This window comes from Procambarus clarkii, chromosome 89 (genome assembly GCF_040958095.1).
Source record: "Procambarus clarkii isolate CNS0578487 chromosome 89, FALCON_Pclarkii_2.0, whole genome shotgun sequence".
NCBI lineage: Eukaryota > Metazoa > Arthropoda > Malacostraca > Decapoda > Cambaridae > Procambarus > Procambarus clarkii.
This window is the reverse complement of record NC_091238.1, coordinates 11,485,007-11,504,820: the sequence shown is the minus strand read 5'-3', so window position 1 is coordinate 11,504,820 and position 19,814 is coordinate 11,485,007. Positions and strand designations below refer to the sequence as shown.

Sequence of the window (19,814 nt, the reverse complement as noted above, 5' to 3'; positions counted from 1 at the left end):
CCCATCCAATGGGCAGCGGTGGATAGGTTACAATCACTCAGTTACTACCTACAGTTAGCAAACTGGGGATATTTGGCTATAAATAGGAGCTGCCTCGTATGGGCCTATTTTCTTATGTTCTTATACGAACGAAAGGGTTTGTATGTACAAACTTCTCAGTGAACAAAGTTGTTTCTAGTGCGGTATACGAAACTGCAGTAGACGATTTGACCAGTCCAACCCCCCACAACACCTCCGTCCGGGGGCAGTGTTGTGAGTGTGAGCCTCGTCCTCCACCACTTTGGGAGAGATATATAGTGTTATATAGTGACACACACAATATAACTATAGGTGTACGTGACTAGTAACACTAACCTTACCCACGTGGTGACAGCTTGGGTCGAAACTAATATTCCAGGTTGGTCAGGTTAGGTACTGTTTAGTGTAGTGTTAGAAATAATAGAGCTGAAGAAACTGTGGGAGGCCTAATGGCTCATGTGATTGATTAATTTGTTGATTTGTTCATTATGTACTCCATATCCATCCCGTGGGTGGTAGTGGACAACCCGTTCTCGCACTTGCTTTTAGTCAATATTGGCCTATTTAATAAGTGCATATGCGACTCACTAATTGATTGTGAATATTTTAGTTTACCTTGAAAAGCTTCATAGAAAACACCGACCTCACCTAACCTTCTTAGTATGTTAAGATAAGCATCTTATTGCTTCTTAATTACAATTATTACTTAACCTATACCGTTGATAGGTTAAGTAATTGTAAATAAGAAGCAATAAGATGCTTATCTTAACATACTAAGAAGGTTAGGTGAGGTCGGTGTTTTCTATGAAGCTTTTCAAGGTAAACTAAAATATTCACAATCAATTAGTATGTCACATATGCACTTATTAAATAAGCCAATATTGACAGTAAGCAAGTGCGAGAACGGGCTGTCCACTACCACCCACGGGATGGGTATGGAGTACATAATGAACAAATCAACAAATTAATCAATCACATGAGCCATTAGGCCTCCCACAGTTTCTTCAGCTCTAATATGCAACGGAATGGGTTACATGCAATCTTGACAAGCTAGTTATATAGCTTAATGTGTGTGTGTACTGACATCAGAAGGAGTCATAATATATATAATATTACATATATATGCATAATATATAATATATCAACAGTTATAGCACAGTTGGTTAAAAAACTGGACCATAAAATTCTCTAAATTTAGCAGTTTACATCTCTGGTGAGCCAGTTACATATTTCACCATGGCAGTCCCTGTGGCGAAGTAGTAACGACACTCACCTGGCATTTCGCGAGCACTTTGGCCTGGGTTCGTATCCTGGGCAGGGAGGATTTACTGGGCACCAATCCTTAATTGTTGCCTCTGTTTACTCAACAGTAAAATGGGTACCTGGTTGTTAAACGATTTGGCGGATTGTATTCCAGGGAAAATTAGGATTAAGGACTTGCTCAAAATGCTGTGTGTGCTAGTGGCTGTACAAGAATGTAAGAACTCTTGTATATATAAATTAAAAAAAAATTCTGAATTTTGTTTACATTCAATTACAGAAGACCATTCAGAAAGGGGGTTTCATTATGCTCATCACTATATTACAGTACAGTATTTCTATTTATTCATTTTATTTTTCAGGTAAAATGGGAAGGAACATTATGGCTGCTGTGCTGCAGCTCAGAAAATTTCCATGTGTGCGCTGTGTGCTGTGTTCACCTGGTATTCAAGCTAATGGTTGGCAGTGTCTTAGTTATGTAAACCTTAACTACATTTTACATCGGTATAGATCAACTTGCAAGAAACCCACAGATAATACAAATTATCCTGAAAATAAAGATACTAATACCTCCGAGTTTTCAGAAACAAATAATTGTCAGTTATCTTTTAATTCAAAAGATATTGGTAAATCCACAATGTTTAATAGAGAAAATTCAGTACATAAATCACATGCAGAAGAGCTCAAATTGTTAAATTCTAATAGTAGTTTGGTCAAGCAACAAGCATCAGAGTTTGTGAATACAAATAAAGACGAGCAATCTCATGTTATTGGAATTACATCCGTAAAGGAAGTACTAAAAAGTTTAGGTGAAGAAGTATACACAACCGATAACACTGGCAGAGAAAAGGTTAATTATATTCTTCCCAATGAATCTATGAAATTTGTATCTGAAGAAAAATTATATGGAGTTAAAGAAGAAATATCTCTTGGAAATAAATCTAGACATAAAATCACTCTCAACAGGAACAAATCTTATTCAAATGATAATTTAACAAATAAGAAGAAGCTTATTGTTCTGAAAAGTGGAAAACAAGATTGCAAAGTAATACTTAAGGCAAAAAAATATTCAGTTAGTAAAAAGTTAAATTTCCCTGTGACAAATTCAAATGATTGCAGTAAGTCACTGGAGCTTGATGCAGAAGCAACGGGAACAAGCAAAGAAAGTGAAATTTCCTTTAAAGTTTCAGAGGCATTAAAAGAAAATTGTAAAGTTGAAGAAACTGCTGATACTGTAGAGAGATGTAAAACTTTACCTGTAAATGAATTCCCTACTAGACAGCATTCTTTGTCATACTGTAAGAATATACTTGGTGTTCAGACACTCTCCGTTTGCCTTGCTAATCAGATATTTAGTGGAGTCACCCCTAAAGGTCATCAGGAAGCTCAAGAAGATTTTCAGAGGAGTAAAGATCATTTACAAGTTCATGGTTTATGGAACAGTGAGCCATCTGACCTTCCAGATTATGACCTCGAATTGCCTATGTTTGAAGATAAGGATTTAGACCAACATTTCCGTATTGTTGCAGAAGAGCAATGTGCTCCATATAAAGATTTGTTAAATCATTTGGTAGGCACAGACCTTCCTCATTTACCCAGTACTTGGCAGTTGACTCCAGGCTGGACACGTTACAATTCTGATGGTAGCTATTCACGCGTAGACTTCCCTGACTGTCGTGCCATTGTTTTTGATGTGGAGGTTTGTGTGCGTGAAGGGAATCACCCTGTATTAGCCACAGCTGCATCTGATAAATATTGGTATTCTTGGTGCAGCAATCGCTTAATGAATCCTCACAGTACACACAGTGATAATGTTAGCTTAGAGGACCTTATTCCACTTGAGTCATCTTGCAATTTGGGTTCTCTGGATCTTAAGACTAGAGATGTTCCTCGTGTGGTTGTTGGACATAATGTGAGTTATGATCGTATCAGAGTTCGTGAACAATATATGCTGGAAGGATCATCTTTGCGGTTTGTAGATACGATGTCACTACACATATCTTCAAGTGGGTTAGTCTCGGAGCAGCGTGCATTATTGATGAAAAATATAAGTAGTGATAAAAAAGTCAGGTTACCATGGATGCTTGCTGGATGTCGGAATAGTCTTGCTGAAGTTTACAAGTTTTATTGTAATGCAGATCTTAAAAAAAGTACTAGAGATGTATTTGTGAAAGGCAGCTTGAATGATGTTTACAGTGAATTTCAAAGCCTCATGAATTATTGTGCCAATGATGTGAAAGCAACTCACATGGTCCTAGTTAAACTATTACCAATATTTTTTGAAAGATTCCCACATCCTGTTACACTTTCAGGAATGTTAGAAATGGGATTAACTTTCCTTCCAGTTACAGAAAATTGGAATAAATATATTAAAGCAGCAGAAACAGAGTTCCACCACATAGAAGGAATGTTAAATGAGGAGCTAGTGAAGCAAGTTCAAGCAGCTCTAGGTTTTATGGAGGACAAGAAATATAAAGAGGACCCCTGGTTGTGGAACCTTGACTGGTCAGTGCCTAAAGGAAGAGTGAAAAAACTATGTGGATATCCAAACTGGTATAGGAAGCTCTGTGCACGTACTGGTGAGAGAGAAGGCACTCCAGAACCAGAAAATATGAGCACTAGTCTACAAATTGTACCAAAGTTGCTAAGACTCACCTGGAATGGGTTTCCTCTTCATTATGAAAGACAATATGGATGGGGTTATCTGAAACCTTTGTATAGAAATATTGCTGAAGTACCTGCCTCTGATATTCCTCCACTTGATAGCACTACTGACAGTACAATAGAATTCCCTGTGAAGGCTTTTTATGAAATATACTCTAACAGAAATTCTGAAATTCACAATAACATTGAACAGGAGGAAATAGAGAAGTGCAATTTACTAGAAACTGAAGAGGACTGGAAGTTATTTTTTATAGAAAATAATCCTCAAAGCTATAAATCAAAAACAGTAACAAAAATTAATGTCCAAAAAGAGAATCTAATAGACATTGGCATTCCTGGTGTTGGCTTTGTTTCATTACCACACAAAGATGGTGCCAAAAACCGTGTTGGAAATCCATTAGCTAAAGATTTTCTTAATAAAATTGAAGACAAGACATTAAGTAGCCACTTTGGAGACATTGCAGAGCTTGTTCTGAAGACTAATAAAATTTTGTCCTACTGGAAGAATAATAGAGACCGTATACTGTCCCAAATGGTTATTTGGAATGATCATTCTTCCTTGCCACCATCTATTACCTCAGCAGGTAAGGGTTCTTAAAAAAAATTTTGTTTAACATGTAGACGAAGTTCTGTAAGGACTGTAATGCTTTTTAGGTACAGTATCTCTGGTAGGCTAGTGTCAACCTAGGTATACCTTATAGTTTTGTTATGGTGTATTCTGACTTGCTGTTTTGCTCCTCCCAAAGGTATAAAGTGGAACCCTTACTCAAATGGATCAAATTGGACTGGAATCCTTGGTGGGTCAGAAAAAATTAGCTAATGAACAAATCAAAACAAAAATACTTTTTATCACAAATTTTAACTCAGAATGTGGTCATTGTCATTTGTTAATCTTTTGAGCCACTGCAGTCATTGTTATTTGCTGATTTTTGTTATTAAAGTAGCACTGGTTTTTTGTGTATACACAGTAAAATCTAAATATTTTATTAATATGTACCATTACATTTCATCTCATATATCTTTATGTTGTTTTGATGCAGATGGTTTTAAACAAGATGGCAAATATGGAGCTATTTTGCCAATGGTGGTGGTTGCAGGAACTATCACTCGACGTGCAGTGGAACGTACTTGGATGACTGCATCTAATGCTTATGCAGATCGCATTGGATCAGAACTGAAGGCTATGATTGAAGCACCTCCAGGTAATTACCTGTAATTTTTTGTTTCAAAAATATTAATAGCAAAATACTAGTGGTAAGGTAAGGTCACCAGTTCTATGCCACTTAAATTATTTTTCCTGTTTTTTACCTGAATTTACCCGAGGGTCATCATCTTTAGTGGCTTTAACAGGAACAAGAAGTTGGCATCTTGTCAAAGGACACCCCCCCTCCCTCCATTTTTTGTGGAACATTAATTGTCTCAGGAAGGATGTGAGAAAGTTCAGGGACTTGTATCCCTCCCAGGAATCGAGCATTGAGTATAATGAAACAACCTATTTTTGTTGGGATCCCAGTAGCCCAGTAGGTTGTTGGGTTTTGCAGATCTGGTTCCAGAATGAAGAGGTAGACTGGCCAAGACCCCAGTTGACTTGAGCTGCCATCTAGTTGTGATTGGCCACATCACGATTAAGATATTTACCCCTACAACAATGATCATTTGCCTTGTTTATATTATTTCCTTCAAGCAGTCTCTTGTTTTGTTGCATCTATACTTTCTGTTGGGTTTTCCTCAGTATTGGGATGATCTCTGGTCCCTAAGCCCCCCATTGCCTCATAGTAAGCCAGAATCTACTCCTGACTTCTGGTAGGTGACAGATGGGTCTCCGAGGCCTGGTGTGTTTAGCTAAGGCTTGATGGTATCAGAGCTAAGATCAAGGAGCTACTGAGGGTACAACATAAAAGGATGTTCCATTAAATTCAAATTGCTTTTTATTGCAGGTTATAAATTTGTTGGTGCTGATGTAGACTCTCAGGAGTTATGGATTGCTGCCGTACTTGGTGATGCATATTTTTCTGGTGAGCATGGAGCTACTGCTTTGGGCTGGATGACATTACAGGGCAAAAAAAGTGACGGGACAGACATGCACAGTCGCACGGCAAAGAATGCAGGGATATCAAGAGACCATGCCAAGGTTAGTATCATTGTTCCTTATTAGGTATTTATTCTTGAATACCTTATGGTTAAGTCATGTTTTTGTTTCTTCTGTCATTCTTCTAATAGGTTTCTATTCAACATTCATTCTTCTGTCTCTTCTTCGGCTTTGGAATGGGAACAGTAGAATTATGAACCCATGAGGGATCACTAGCCTTTTTCCATCAGAGAGGTAAGACAAGGTTAGGTTAAGGCTCCGCTTTTGGTGGTGCTGGTTGTCTAGCTTCTGACTATCCCTCCTCCTTAAGGCTTGAGTAAGTACAGAAGTTCTGGGTAAATATACCTAACAAGGCTAGTACAGTATCGGCAAGTGTTCCCTCATGATTGAGGCATATTTTAAAGGGAGGTTGCTGCTTTGGCTTCATCTAGTAGGACAGAACCCAACCACTTGGGTTGGACAGTAGAGCGACAGTCTTGCTTCATGCAGGTCGGAGTTCAATCCTTGACTGTCGCAAGTGGTTGGGCATCATTCCTTCCCCATGTCCCATCCCATATCCTTATCCCTTCCCAGTGCTATATAGTTGTAATGGCTTGGCACTTTTCCCTGATGGTCCCCCCCCCCACTCTCTAGTAGGACGGATCTTGACTAGGAATTATTACCTCACTTTAACCTGCTGTACTTGCCTTGTCTTATTGAAGATGAAGATGAGTTTAGTGCATAAATTAGTGTAGCTGTGTGCTGCCCCGTGGACAGATTTGAAAAGATTGAGGCACAAGGTGAAGCAGTTAAGAAATTGTATATTACAACAAGATGGTAAAAAGCTTAGGAAAGCTGTGAAGAAGACTTAGTGTCTGCAAAGAAGACCTCCATTGCATTCACTGCATTGGAGGACAATCGTTTGAGGGTGGTAGCAGTGCACCCGACAATGGAAACATTCAACCTGTGCTGCAGAAGAATATAACCAAGGATCCGGCAACTAGGGTGATGAAGTGTTTCAACAAGAAAGGAAGGGAAATCTTGGTTGTTGGTGAGATGTAGACTGCACTTCCTGTTTGAAGAATGCACATAAAAGGATGAGTGTGTGTTTTCCTGGGGCTGGTATAAGTGGTGACATAGTGGACAGAATATGAATATGCAACAAATGCAACATTTTGTTTGGAAATGGGAAAGAGCTTCTTGGTTGGAATAAATGATGTTGAGTTGAAGTAAAGGACTAATAATACAGTAGATTCAAATTAGCTCTAGATATGATTAGGAAAAAGGGAGGGAAATTTCTGCCTTATGTGGAGTTTGTCCAAGGTTCAGTATTGGTGACAAGTGGATGTCTGATAAATTGCTGACTTAAAAGGCATTGTTTTGATAATGAAATGTCATTCAACAACTGGGACTTGTTCATTGGTAAGAACTGTGTATGAGAGAGATGTAGCGCACCTATCTAGAAATACTGTACGTTGTTGACCTTAGACTTTAGTGAACTTGTTGGAAGTAGCTGTTAGCATAACTTAAAACTTAAAGATTAGAGGTCTGGATGTGAATGTGAATAATAATAGTTGTCCCAATACATTATGGGAACAGAACACAAAAATGGAAACAAAAATTTGGGAAAAAATGAATGCAAGGTTATGTTTATGCAAGTGGACACATGCATAATCATAACTCCCAAATGGTGTAGTACACAAACAGCAGGAGTGTTAGAAATAAAATAGATTAATTTAGTACTATTATATGCACAGAATCAATAGATATTATTGCACTTGCAGAAACATGGATGAATGCAGAAATCAGGGAATTACGGTATTAACAATATAAAATTCAGGATAAGATTATTGGAAATTATGGTTTTGTGAGGCTTGTCTATAAAACAAAATAGGTGTTGTGTCATTATACTCTTATACTTGAGAGAATTGTTGTTATTTTATTTGCCACTACAGTACCGTGGTACCTCGGAATACGAGCAGGATTTGCTCAGAAAATTTACATCGGAATACGAGCATTGCCTCGGAAGACGAGGGTATTGATACAAGTGCAGGCCGACCTAGCGCGTGGTGACACGGCTATCGCCCTTCAGTTTACCAGTGCCTCGTGTCCAGTGACTATCCCGCCTGAATTCTTCACCAGGATTTACAGTGTTTTGTTGGATATTTGGCCATTTGACCATAAAAGTTGTTGTTATATATTTCACCATGGGTCTCAAGAAAGCCAGTGGTAAGGATCAAGGCAAGAAAGCGCATGTGAGCATGATAATAGAGGAAAAACAAGAGATCATTCGGAAGCATGAAAATGGTACACGTGTTGTTGAACTTTGTAGACAGTACAACAAAGCCACGTCAACGATATGCACTATACTTGCCAAGAAAAAGGACATTATGAGTGCTAAAGTGGCTAAAGGCGTAAGAACAATCACGAAACAAAGACCACAAATACTTAAGGAAATGGAAAAGTTGTTATTAATTTGGATACACGACAAGGAGTTAAAGGGTGATTGTGTTTTAGAGGCCATCATTTGTGAGAAAGCCAGGGTATTGCACGAAGACCTTGTAAAGAAAACCCCTGGAACGGTGCAGATATGATAGACTTTAAGGCAAGCAGGGGATGGTATGAAAAATTTAGAATAAAGTGGTATTCATAGTGTTGTGAGGCATGGGGAGGCTGCCAGCTCAAACAAACCAGCGGCTGAAAGATTTATTGAAGAATTTAAAGAGTTTGCAGAGGCTGAGGGATACCTACCGCAACAAGTGTTTGTGACGAGACAGGACTGTTCTGGAAAAGATTGCCTAAGAGGACTTACATTACCAAGGAGGAAAAATCATTGCCCAGACACAAGCCTATGAAAGATAGGTTTACGCTTGTGCTGTGTTCAAATGTGAGTGGCGATTTGAAAATTAAACCCTTGCTTGTGTATCATTCTGAAAATCCAAGGGTTTTCAAATACAGTAGTATAAAGTGCAGAAAACCAAATGTGTGTGATGTGAAGGGCTAATAGTAAAGCATGGGTGACTAGGAATTTTTTTTTTTTGGAGTGGGTGAAGGAAGTGGTGTGCCCTGCCATAGAAAAATATCTGCAGGAGAAACATTTGCCACTCAAGGCTGCTTCTCCTCGGCAATGCTCCTGCTCATCCTCCAGGCTTGGAAGATGAATTGTTGCACAGATACAGTAATTTTCTCACGGTAAAGTTCCTTCCTCCTAACACCACTCCTCTAATTCAGCCTATGGACCAGAAAATCATTGCGAATTTTAAGAAACTATGAAAGGGCACTTTTCCGGAAATGTTTTGAAGTGACTGAAGCCATAAGGCTCACCTTCAAAGAGTTCTGGAAACACCATTTTAACATTTGTAGTGCTTTAAAACTCGTTGACAAAGCCTGGCAAGAAGTGACTCAAAGAACCCTGATCTCTGGCTGGAGAAAATTGTGGCCTGAGTGTGTGACAGAACTAGACTTTGAGGGGTTTGAGCCTGTAAATGATGTGCCTATTGTTGAGGAAATTGTTACTCTGGGCTGGCAAATGGGCTTGGAATTGGATGGTGGTGATGTGGAGGAGTTGGTGGAAGAACACAACGAAAAACTGACCACCGAAGAACTCCTAGCCCTTCAAAAGGAACAAGAAGTAGACTCGGCTGAGGATGTTTCTCCAGTGGAAGAGGATGAGGCAGCAGCGAATGTCCCTTCCGCAACTATTAAGAAGTGGTGTCAGATGTGGGAAGAAATGCAAACTTTTATTGAAACGACTTGCCCAGAGAAAGCTGTAGTAGGCCGTTGCATTAATATTTTCAATGACAATGTGATGCCTCACTACAGAAACATCTTGTGAAGAAGGGAAAAACAATCATCAATGGACCGCTTTGTTGTGAGAAAATCGAGCAGTGAGCCACAACCAGGACCTAGTGGTATGCAGGCAAAACATGCCAGAGAATGCACTCCAGAGAGGTCCTCATTGCCTGATGTTATAATGGAAGGGGACTTTCCTTCCAAACAGTAACACCTCTCCTCCTCACCATCTTCCATACACCAACAGCAGTCATCAGCAAGGGTAAATAATAACTTTAACATACTTTGGTAGTGTATATTTCGATGAATTAGGTATAAAATTTAGTTTGAAGTGAGGTTTTTGGGGTAGTCAGGAACGGATTAATTCATTTCCCATTGTTTCTTATGGGGAAATTAGCTTCGGTTTACATTTTTTCGGAATACGAGTTGTCTCCAGGAACGGATTAAACTCTTAAACCGAGGTACCCCTGTACTGTACTTTTAAACATTAATTACAAAATACTCTATATAATACTGTACTTAGAAAAAATACAGTACAGTAGTCAATATTTGTTTTAATTTTACTGGACTGCATTTTGGTTAATTGTCTATTGTTTAGAGACACCTATTGGTAAGGAGATCTTTGGAGGGAGAGACAAATATACTTTCATTTTATTTTACTTTTTTTCAGATAATTAACTACGGGCGAATTTATGGTGCAGGACTCCGTTTTATTAAGAGACTGCTGAAGCAGTTCAATCCAAAGTTGTCAGAAAAAGAAATTGATGCACGGGCTGAAAATTTATTTGCTGCAACAAAAGGACAAAAAGGCTGGTTCTTGAATGGAAAAGGAGAAGAGTTAGCAATGGAAATGGATTATCCTTACACTGGAGAAGCTTTATGCCATAAACAGGTAATTAAATACAGTACAGTATATATGCTGCCATTGTATCTACAAGGAGGCATAGCAAGTATTAACAGACTGTAAAACTTGTTTAGAAATTGATTTCAATTTGATGATAAAAGAAGGGAGAGTCTCTGTCTTAGACATTATTATGATAGGTCACACCAGATTTTGTATACCTATGCCATAGAATATTCATTTTGTAATGTGTTGTGATGCTCGGTAAATTTCAAAGCACTCAAAGTTCAGTGCATAACTATCAGTACTGTATTTACCTGTTAGTGTCATTGGGGCAAGAGTATCTAGCTCTTTGGGTCCTATCCCCTCCTAGCTATTTGTACCAGGTGCTTTTTTAATATTCTTGACATCATTTCATTGTTGTAGTGTATTTGCTCTTCGAGCTATGAATGGATGTGACTTCCACGTCTTTCAGTGCATTTAATTTGTTGGTCATGCACAGTGTTCGAGTCTTTTCTAACAACTCTATAGCAAAATTTATATTTGCAAATTAGCTAATGTCATTTTGTTCTATTTTCTCAGAATTGAGGAAGGTTGTACCTGTCCACTTTGTTTATTTATCTCCATATACAATATTGTATGTTATGTTCATGCCTCCTCTTCAAAACTTGGTCACAATTATGAGAGCAATATTGATTAGTAGTAAATATGAGAAGAGCATTAGTAGTCTTATTAGACATAAAAAGAGCATGATTTTAGAAAATTGATGTGCATGAGAAAATACAATAATTTTGTTTCTACGAGGCATTTCCCTTGCTTTAGGGAAATGCACCAAACCTCTGAGACCTGCCCTTACCTACCAGGAGCCAACACCAGAATCTTGTTTCCTTGATGATGCAGTGAAGCTGGGAATCAGAGCTTTACAGTTTCTCCAAGTAAATCTACCGGAAAGCATAGGCACAACAAAATTAAAAACGGCAGGATGAAAAGTAGGCACTTAAAGATAACTTGTCAAAAGATTGCTGATGTGATATAAGCATAATGATCCGGTTGTGCCAGTGTGCCATCAGATGACAGCACAGGCCATCCAGAGTTTCTTGCCAGCCCACACCTAACTTTATGCCAGCATTCCCTTTGTGGCTGGTTGGCTTGAATTTCCCTGCCCTTCTCCACGAGCTGGCTCCTCAAGTCTCCTTGCCTCTTGGAAGTGCATGGAACTTGTTTTCCACTACAAAAGTCTGTTAATGGAGAGTAGAGCTTTCTTGCGAGTTAGCTGTTCGTTGTCTACATATTGAAATAACACCTAGCTCTGTGTTTTGTATGTGGTTCGTATTGCTTTCTTCAAGGATGTGATTGAATTACATAGTAATTGTTTTATGACTTTAGTAAATATCTCATTTCCATGGGTAAGCTCTCCTTAAGTTATGTTTCTGCAGTTCTGTACTAATTTAATTCAAGGAAAATATTGTGCCCTCTGTGAGATACTGTAGAACTGAGCAAGAGTAGCTATTGAGAGGGTTTACTCAGAAAGTGTTAAGTGTAATGACAGGCCTCTATGTAATGATATGTGGCTCAGTACCCCCTAGTCTTGTCCTTTTCTTCCTTCTCCATAGGGTGGCCTGAGATGCTGGGCTTGCCTCTAGGTGGCAGGTGAGGTTGTTGTTTGAATGTTTGCTTCCTGGATTTGACTAACTATTTCAATTGGGTGACATAGTATTAGATAAAAATTGAGTTTAAATGAGGTATGTAAATTGTAACATACAATAAATTGTAACATGGAAGAGGTAGAGCAGCCTATTGACATAGCTCGAGTGCATGGGGGAATTGCGTAAAACCCTGGTTTGTGTCTCAGAGAGACTGCAGGATCTGTTGGTAAATCAGGATGATTTCCCGGTTGCAATTCTTTTAACCATGTCGTAGCTCAGTTGATTAAGGCAACGTCTGGGATCCTCTTGGACGTAGGTTCGAATCCTCATCACGGCCCTTGTGGATTTGTTTTTTTTCATGTAAATTGTAGTTGTGCGAGATATAACTTTGACTATTATATACAGTGAATACTGTCAAACTAATATTTTAATTTTTAGATAAACAAACTGTTGTGGCAAGCCAGACGGAACAATATTGAGGTCACTTTTAACGATGTAGTAGCAAAACCTTTTGTCTGGATTGGAGGTTCAGAGTCTCATATGTTCAACTGCCTGGAAGCTATTGCTAGGTGTGAGACACCGAAGACACCAGTACTTGGTGGGAGAATAACTCGAGCACTTGAACCACACTATGTTGATAACCAGTTCATGACAAGTCGAGTGAACTGGGTTGTACAAAGCTCAGGTTAGTTATATATTAATTACTCAAATTTGATAACTTTTTATGTATCTGTACACTGCCATACTCTGATTTGACCTGCTGAATTTCAGGAACGTATATTTCTTATCACTTTTACACTTCAGTATTAGAACTTGAAAGATTCCTCCAAGAATTGCACTTCATAGACTTCAGAAACAGTACATGTCTCTCTTATTGTTTACAATGCTCTAGTTTTAATAGTGAGATGTACTGTAATTTGAGACATACCAGTAAATCTGGCTATTATACAGTATTTTATATAGTCAAAAAGAAATTATTATTTTATTATTAATTTTCAGCTGTGGATTATCTTCACATAATGTTGGTTTCCATGCGATGGCTCTTTACAAAATATGAAATTAAAGGACGTTTATGTATTAGCATTCATGATGAGGTAAGATTGCATTTTTATGTTGGTAATAGCAGTTCATATTAAATGTTAATAAAATAATACAGCATATTTAGGTAATGGTCAGTTTTATACAAATATAGAATTAAATTGTAACAAAGGCAAAATTACCCACAAAAACTGAAATTGTCTAAAGTGGTTAAGAAAAAAAAGAGGGTGAAAGGCAGCAGGAAATGGGGTTTTCTGAAGCAGTTATAGATTCATTGTAATTAAATAGAGACGGAGAGAAAGACTGACAAAAAAAGATCAATATAGCACCCTAATTTTTAGCAAGAAATTAAAGGAAAGTTTGGAATTGATTAATGATAATAATTCACTCAATTTAAGGAAGTTGTGTTCTGCACTACTAGATTTTATGATTCCTTGCAGAAATAGCATATTGTGTACAGTAAATATAGAATGGTTAACCTAGGGGGGACTATTATCAGGATTTGAAGTGTTCCATTGCCAAGTGGCATTTGCACATGAGCTGCCAAACAATGATGTAGAGGTGAAGGACAATATTAGGTAAAAGAAATGGAATGCAAGTCTATTCTACAGCAATAATGATCTTTTTATTTCAATCAGCACACTTGTTTCCTAAAAGACAAGGCCATTACTACTCCAAGGCCAAAAGTACTCCCATGGAAACCTTTGATGTCAATTCCTAAAGTTTATTCAGCCAGCAAAATAGGTGTGCCAGTGTTTGCGAATTTGTAGTTTGAAGGAGTACACATAATAGAGCAACACAAGATGAAGTTATGATCAGAAGATTCTAAAGGGGAAGAGTCATTATGAGAGAAGTCAATGGAAAGGACAAAATGTCCATCTGGTTATCTATGACGAGTACATTACACCAGAGAGGGCTTTTATTTTAAAAAATAGTTGTTAGATTTGGTTAAGAGGTAGGTTAATGAAATAAAGTTCTGTGTTGCAGATTTTACTCAAAGGTAGAAGAGATATTACAGTACATGGTAATAATGAATACACACGGGAAGATTACAGAATTTGTGTACTGGTAGTATGAGTAATTTTATGAACAACTTATACCAGAAATGAAATAGAAAATATGTGCAAGAATGTGAAATGTTTTAACATTATCTATAATAGGCCTTTATAATGCTTGATTGTAAACCTTATTATAATTCTTAACTTTATTATATGTATTATATTGTATCCCACTTCAGTACTTTTTTATGTACAGTATTTTAAAAAGATTCTCCATTTTAGGTTCGCTACTTGGTATCATCAGAAGATTGTTATCGAGCTGCTCTAGCTCTCCAGATTACAAACCTTCTCACACGCTCACTCTTTGCACTGAGGTTAGTAAATTTCTTTGTTAAAAAAATTAAGAATGCAGTTCATTACCACAAATATTTAGTGTCTTGCTTCTAATTTTCAGCAATGGAGAGTTTTCCAGAGAACAAGACATCAGAGATTTAGATGGATGGAACTTAGTATAATTGATGCAAAAGTGTAGTTATAATAAACACTCAATGTATTCTAACCTCATTGTCTCCATAAAATGGACTGTTCTTGCCATTTCCTTATCCCATCAAACAGTTACTCTCATTCTTCTAACACAAATGTGTGCAATTCCACACATTTATTTAGCAGTCTTAACTGAACATTCCTTCAGCATATCCCTCATATTACTAAGGTTCATTTGCTCATGATCTCTTAACATCACTATCAACACTGTTCCTTTGTTGTCATCTCATACTCAAATGTTCAACTTATATTTCTTTCACTTTTTAGATAATTGTGACATGTGATCACACTCTATCACTTTAGATTATCTTGTACAGCATCAACATGTGATCTGAGAATCCTCCAGTACTCCTCTCACTGCTCTGGTATCACACTTGTACTCATCTTGACGAGCACAAATTCATATTTGTACAACTAAAATAGTTCAGAAGAGAATAAGTTTAATTTATATATGAAATAGTAAATGAAGAAGTACTGAAATCAATTAATTAGTACAGTATAAATACCTAGGATATGTGAATATCCTTAGGTGGCCTAATTGAGGACCGGGTCATGGGGACAATGAGCCCCGAAATCATTGCAAGGTAAGGTATATCAGGAATTTGCAAAGGAAGCAAAGATTAAAATGTAAGTAAAGGAAAGTGGGAAGTGCAATAAGGTGAGGAAGAACTACAAAAAGTTATTGACAGATGGGTGTCAAGTGCTGATGTTTTATGAGGGAAAAAGATGAGAGCATTAGAGGCAGTGCGATTGGTGTGTAAGGTACTAGGAGGGGGAGGACAAACAAGCAGTACAATAGTAGCAATGTAAAAGGATAGACAAAAAGTTTGTGCCTCATAACATTGAAAATTGACTCAACTATTTCATATTTGCATTAAAGAGAGCTGAAGGGATGGAGTGAAAGATTAAATGATATTTATGAAAATCATGAGAATTATGAACAATGCACAAAATTGAGGGAAAGTAGATTAATTATGAGTAATGAATGATATACAGTAATATTTTTACGCAGATCATATTTTGATTGCCGAGAAATTGTTGTGGATATTTTACTGTGATGGCATATATCACTCTGCTAATGTGTGGAGGATTAAGTTAGGTGTCACTCTTAATACTGTCTTTTTCCTATTGTGTCAACTTTTAGTCCAGTAATGTAGTAATTGGGCCCAATCCCATATTAGTCATTTTTGTAAATGCATCATGCACAGCTTCCTGTATTTTAATCATTCTGAAGTTGTTTTCATTGCACTAACTGTTCAGGCATCTGTTCTATTTTAACAGGTTGGGTTTTAAAGATCTGCCACAATCGGTTGCATTCTTCAGTGGTGTCGATATAGATCAGGTGTTGCGAAAAGAACCCCATCACGACTGTGTGACTCCCTCAAATCCTCAAGGTTTGAAAGAGGGCTATGGTATGCCACCAGGTGTCACACTTGATATACAACAAATCTTACAAATTACTAAAGGAAAATTAAATAAACCTGAAAAATAAAATAATTTTAATAAATGCTGTTGTATAAATATAAGGTATTAACCATGTTAAAATCTTGGACATTTCAGAACTAAAATTAAAACCTGACATGGTTTGAAAAGAGAAATGCTTGCTTGGGGAAATCTGTACAATATGGTGCACTGAACAGGGAATAAGTCTTAATGGTAATTGAGAGGAGAGCAATTGCAATTTTGGTATACAGCCAAGGACAAGTGTATCCATGCTATATCTCACATCGTTAATGGCCTAAAAAAAAAAAAAAAAAAAAAGTTTAACTAGGCTTTCAAAGTTACAGAAACTGGTCAGTGATACAGTGCAATACTATACAATTTGGTGCAAGTTTTTCATACCCTGAAATATACCTGGGAGGGTCATTGTGGGCTGGAACTTCAGGAGGACCAGAAGGTATTTCCTAATGGACATTCAGTAAGTCAGACTATGGTGTCAAGCACTCTTGGTAAACTTGCCCAATGAAATAACCCATATTTATATATTTTTATTGTCCTGCCTTTACTAGAAAATAATAATAAATAGTGCTTTATTTTGTTAGCAATTGCCTTTTAAATAATAACTTATAATTGTGTAATATTGTAGTTTGTTCATGGGACTCTACTGTACTGACACCACAGGGCTGCCCCCACATGTCAGGGATCATGTGGCAACTGAATTTCCACAAAGACCCATGTCACTCCTGCTGGGCACTCTCCTCTTGCTTTTGATGAGGGACATTTTCCCATGGCTGGCATAATTTTCTTCACTATTGGGGCTAGCTCTGCTAGGGCCTTTGGGGTGGGGGGCCTGGTTTTACCCGACTTCAGACTGCCTGCTTGTATCAACAGGATCCTACGCAAGCATTTTTAAGGGTGGCCTTGTGGGTTATGTCTACCATTCTCTAAGTTTGGTAGTCTTCCGTCCCCATCCTCACAGCTTTTTTTTTTTTTTTTTTTTTTTAAGGAGACATCCTCTGTTTTCCTTCTTCCCAAACTGCTGTTTCTTCTGCGTCTATTCAGTGGTGATGGTCCAGAAGATTAAAGAGCCTAGTCAAACATTACATGACTTGGAAACATTTTACAAGGCACATGAATGGAGGTTAAACATAGCAGATAAATCAAGAGAAAGGTGCTTTGCTGATCTCAATGCAACCAAAGAGTTATTGATGTTGATACTAAGCAGATTTTGAAATGAGTATTTGAAAAGGTCATTCAACAAACACATGTTGAACTTTACCTGCATGGTGTACTTGCAACTTTTACCTTCTATATACTGTACAGTACAGTTTGTTCCCTTTCAACTAGTCAAGACATTTCTTAAAGGAAACCATGATACACATTACAGCAGTACTTTGGAAATAGAACCTTTGAAAGTAACAAATTTTTTATGAGCATTTTACTGTGGTAAAATGTTCATAAAAAATTAGTTATTAAATGTAAAAATGAAAGTGATACAACAATCTTTCAGATTTATTTAAATTTCTGTGATCAAAATAGGTTGTTTAAAGCAGTGGTCGCCAACCTCTCGGAGCTCATTGATCACCAAACTCATAATTTAGATCCTGCGATCCCACCAAACAAGAAATGATAGTTATTCAAGTCAAACTATTTGATGCCATTAAATATAACAGTTAAAGAAAATAGTTACAATATACAAATAAAATTGTCTCGCAGACCACCGGTTGGCGACGGCTGATTTAAAAGAATCCAGATATAATTTATATCACACTATTTTTACAGTGTGTAGAAATAAAATATCTGCCAATGAATTATGCACAGTGGCTTGACAGCTACACTATGGAGTAACCATCACTGAAACTAGTATACAGACAAAATTATAAGCAAGAAAACCACATCTCCAAGAAATAAAAGTAGGTGAAAATAACGAACGCTGTCTCAATACAAGAGTCAGCAAATTCTCGTGAAGGTGCAACAAAAGTTATGATCTGAATGAAGACTGAATATGCCTAAGAAGCAACACAAATCATGGAAACCAAAAATGAGTTAAAAAAGAAGCAATTACCTTATTATTATTACATCTTGAATGATCCACAATGCAAGCAAGAATTAAAAAGCCCATACACCACTGCATGTTATCTAGAGCAATGTAATATAAAGCCAAATATCACATCTCAACACACACACTTATACTTCTCTCAAAAAATAAACTTCCACTTCTATTCAGAATCAACCATGTTCAATTTTCACCTATCCTGACAAACATTTACTACAATTGTCTACATTATTTAAGACTATATCAACTTTGAACATCTTTCCACCATTCAAAACTAAATTAAGAGGGGAAAACCTATATTCAATCCATTTTTAATTGAAAAAAATATGAGAGATTAATATGGTTTGTTCTGTAGGGAAACCATTTCAAAAAGTAGGCCCACGAGTAATTACTAAAAGAAAGCGCCAAGCCACAAAGACCTGTCTAGCACCAGCTGTGTTGCTAGATATTCAAAAGGTGCTAAATATCACTCAATGCCAATACTGTACATCACATTTGTCAAATGCTTTTCCAAAATACATGTATGGAACATCTGCATTTTGTTTTCTTGCAATGCATACATGACTTTATCACGAATTAAGTAAGTAAGTAATTATCAAAAGAAGGCACCAAACCGGGAAGGCTATGTATTATCACGAATTAAGTAATTGCAAAAAGCAGGCTCTTCCTGCTCTAAATCAATGTTGACCTGGATTATTTCGATAAGTTCATTAACCTCCATAAAGCTGGAGATTTGACTATTAATCATTTCCAAACACTATAATTTTATGTGATAGTTCTGATTTAAGTGCTTTTGGCATCTCGCCTATATCAAAGCTTTTTCTTCATATTAGAATGAGCACTATGCTACTGATATTATACATTCCTTTATAAATTGGAATTCCAAGAATTCCAATTTAATTAGGGCTGAGTGCATGGGCACAAATTCTCTTTGGTGTGTTTGGGTTAATATCAGAGATACAGCTTTCACCTTGACCATCAGGTGCAAAGGCTGAAAGGTAGGTAGATAGAAAGGGAGCCGGTCGGCCGAGCGGACGGCACACTGGACTTGTGATCCTGTGGTCCCCATTTCGATCCCGGGCGTCGGCGAGAAACAATGGGCAGAGTTTCTTTCACCCTATGCCCCTGTTACCTGAATTCCATAAGATTGGAATGAACAACTTGGGCATAGCCTCAGCTACTACAAAGACATTAAAGTCAACATCTCCCTTAGCTCAACTAAGCCAATAAACTACTACTGAGGTTTAGCAGAGAAGAGCTGACAGGCCAGGTGTTTGAGGACATCAACAAGAAGAGCGTATGCCTTCAAGTTTGCAGCAACAAAATGTTGTAGTCAATGAGTAATGTGAATATGCAGCTGATGGAAGGCCAAATCTTACAATATCTTGACAAAATAGTAATGTACAAGGCCAAGATGTGAAAAAGACTGACAACTGGAAACATTCTTAAG

At 37.4% G+C, this 19,814-nt stretch overlaps 1 protein-coding gene across 1 annotated transcript; it reads left to right on the top strand.

The window, feature by feature from the left end:
• The first annotated feature begins 224 nt into the window (after nt 1-224).
• PolG1 (DNA polymerase gamma, catalytic subunit tam) lies at nt 225-16,375 on the top strand. The gene is made up of 9 exons (XM_045767095.2): nt 225-397; nt 1,641-4,526; nt 4,983-5,144; nt 5,880-6,073; nt 10,473-10,694; nt 12,728-12,974; nt 13,289-13,383; nt 14,608-14,699; nt 16,150-16,375. Exons 2-9 carry the CDS (start codon nt 1,646-1,648, stop codon nt 16,358-16,360), a joined length of 4,104 nt encoding a protein of 1,367 aa, XP_045623051.1. The 5' UTR covers nt 225-397; nt 1,641-1,645; the 3' UTR covers nt 16,361-16,375.
• Nucleotides 16,376-19,814: the final 3,439 nt, after the last annotated feature.

Excerpts from the sequence above, each read along its gene's own strand:
- PolG1 (XM_045767095.2), top strand. The coding sequence starts at position 1,646 with ATGGGAAGGAACATTATGGCTGCTGTGCTGCAGCTCAGAAAATTTCCA. Across the intron at positions 10,695-12,727 it reads AAGCTTTATGCCATAAACAG|ATAAACAAACTGTTGTGGCA; the intron begins GTAATTAAATAC and ends TTTAATTTTTAG. Across the intron at positions 13,384-14,607 it reads GTATTAGCATTCATGATGAG|GTTCGCTACTTGGTATCATC; the intron begins GTAAGATTGCAT and ends TCTCCATTTTAG.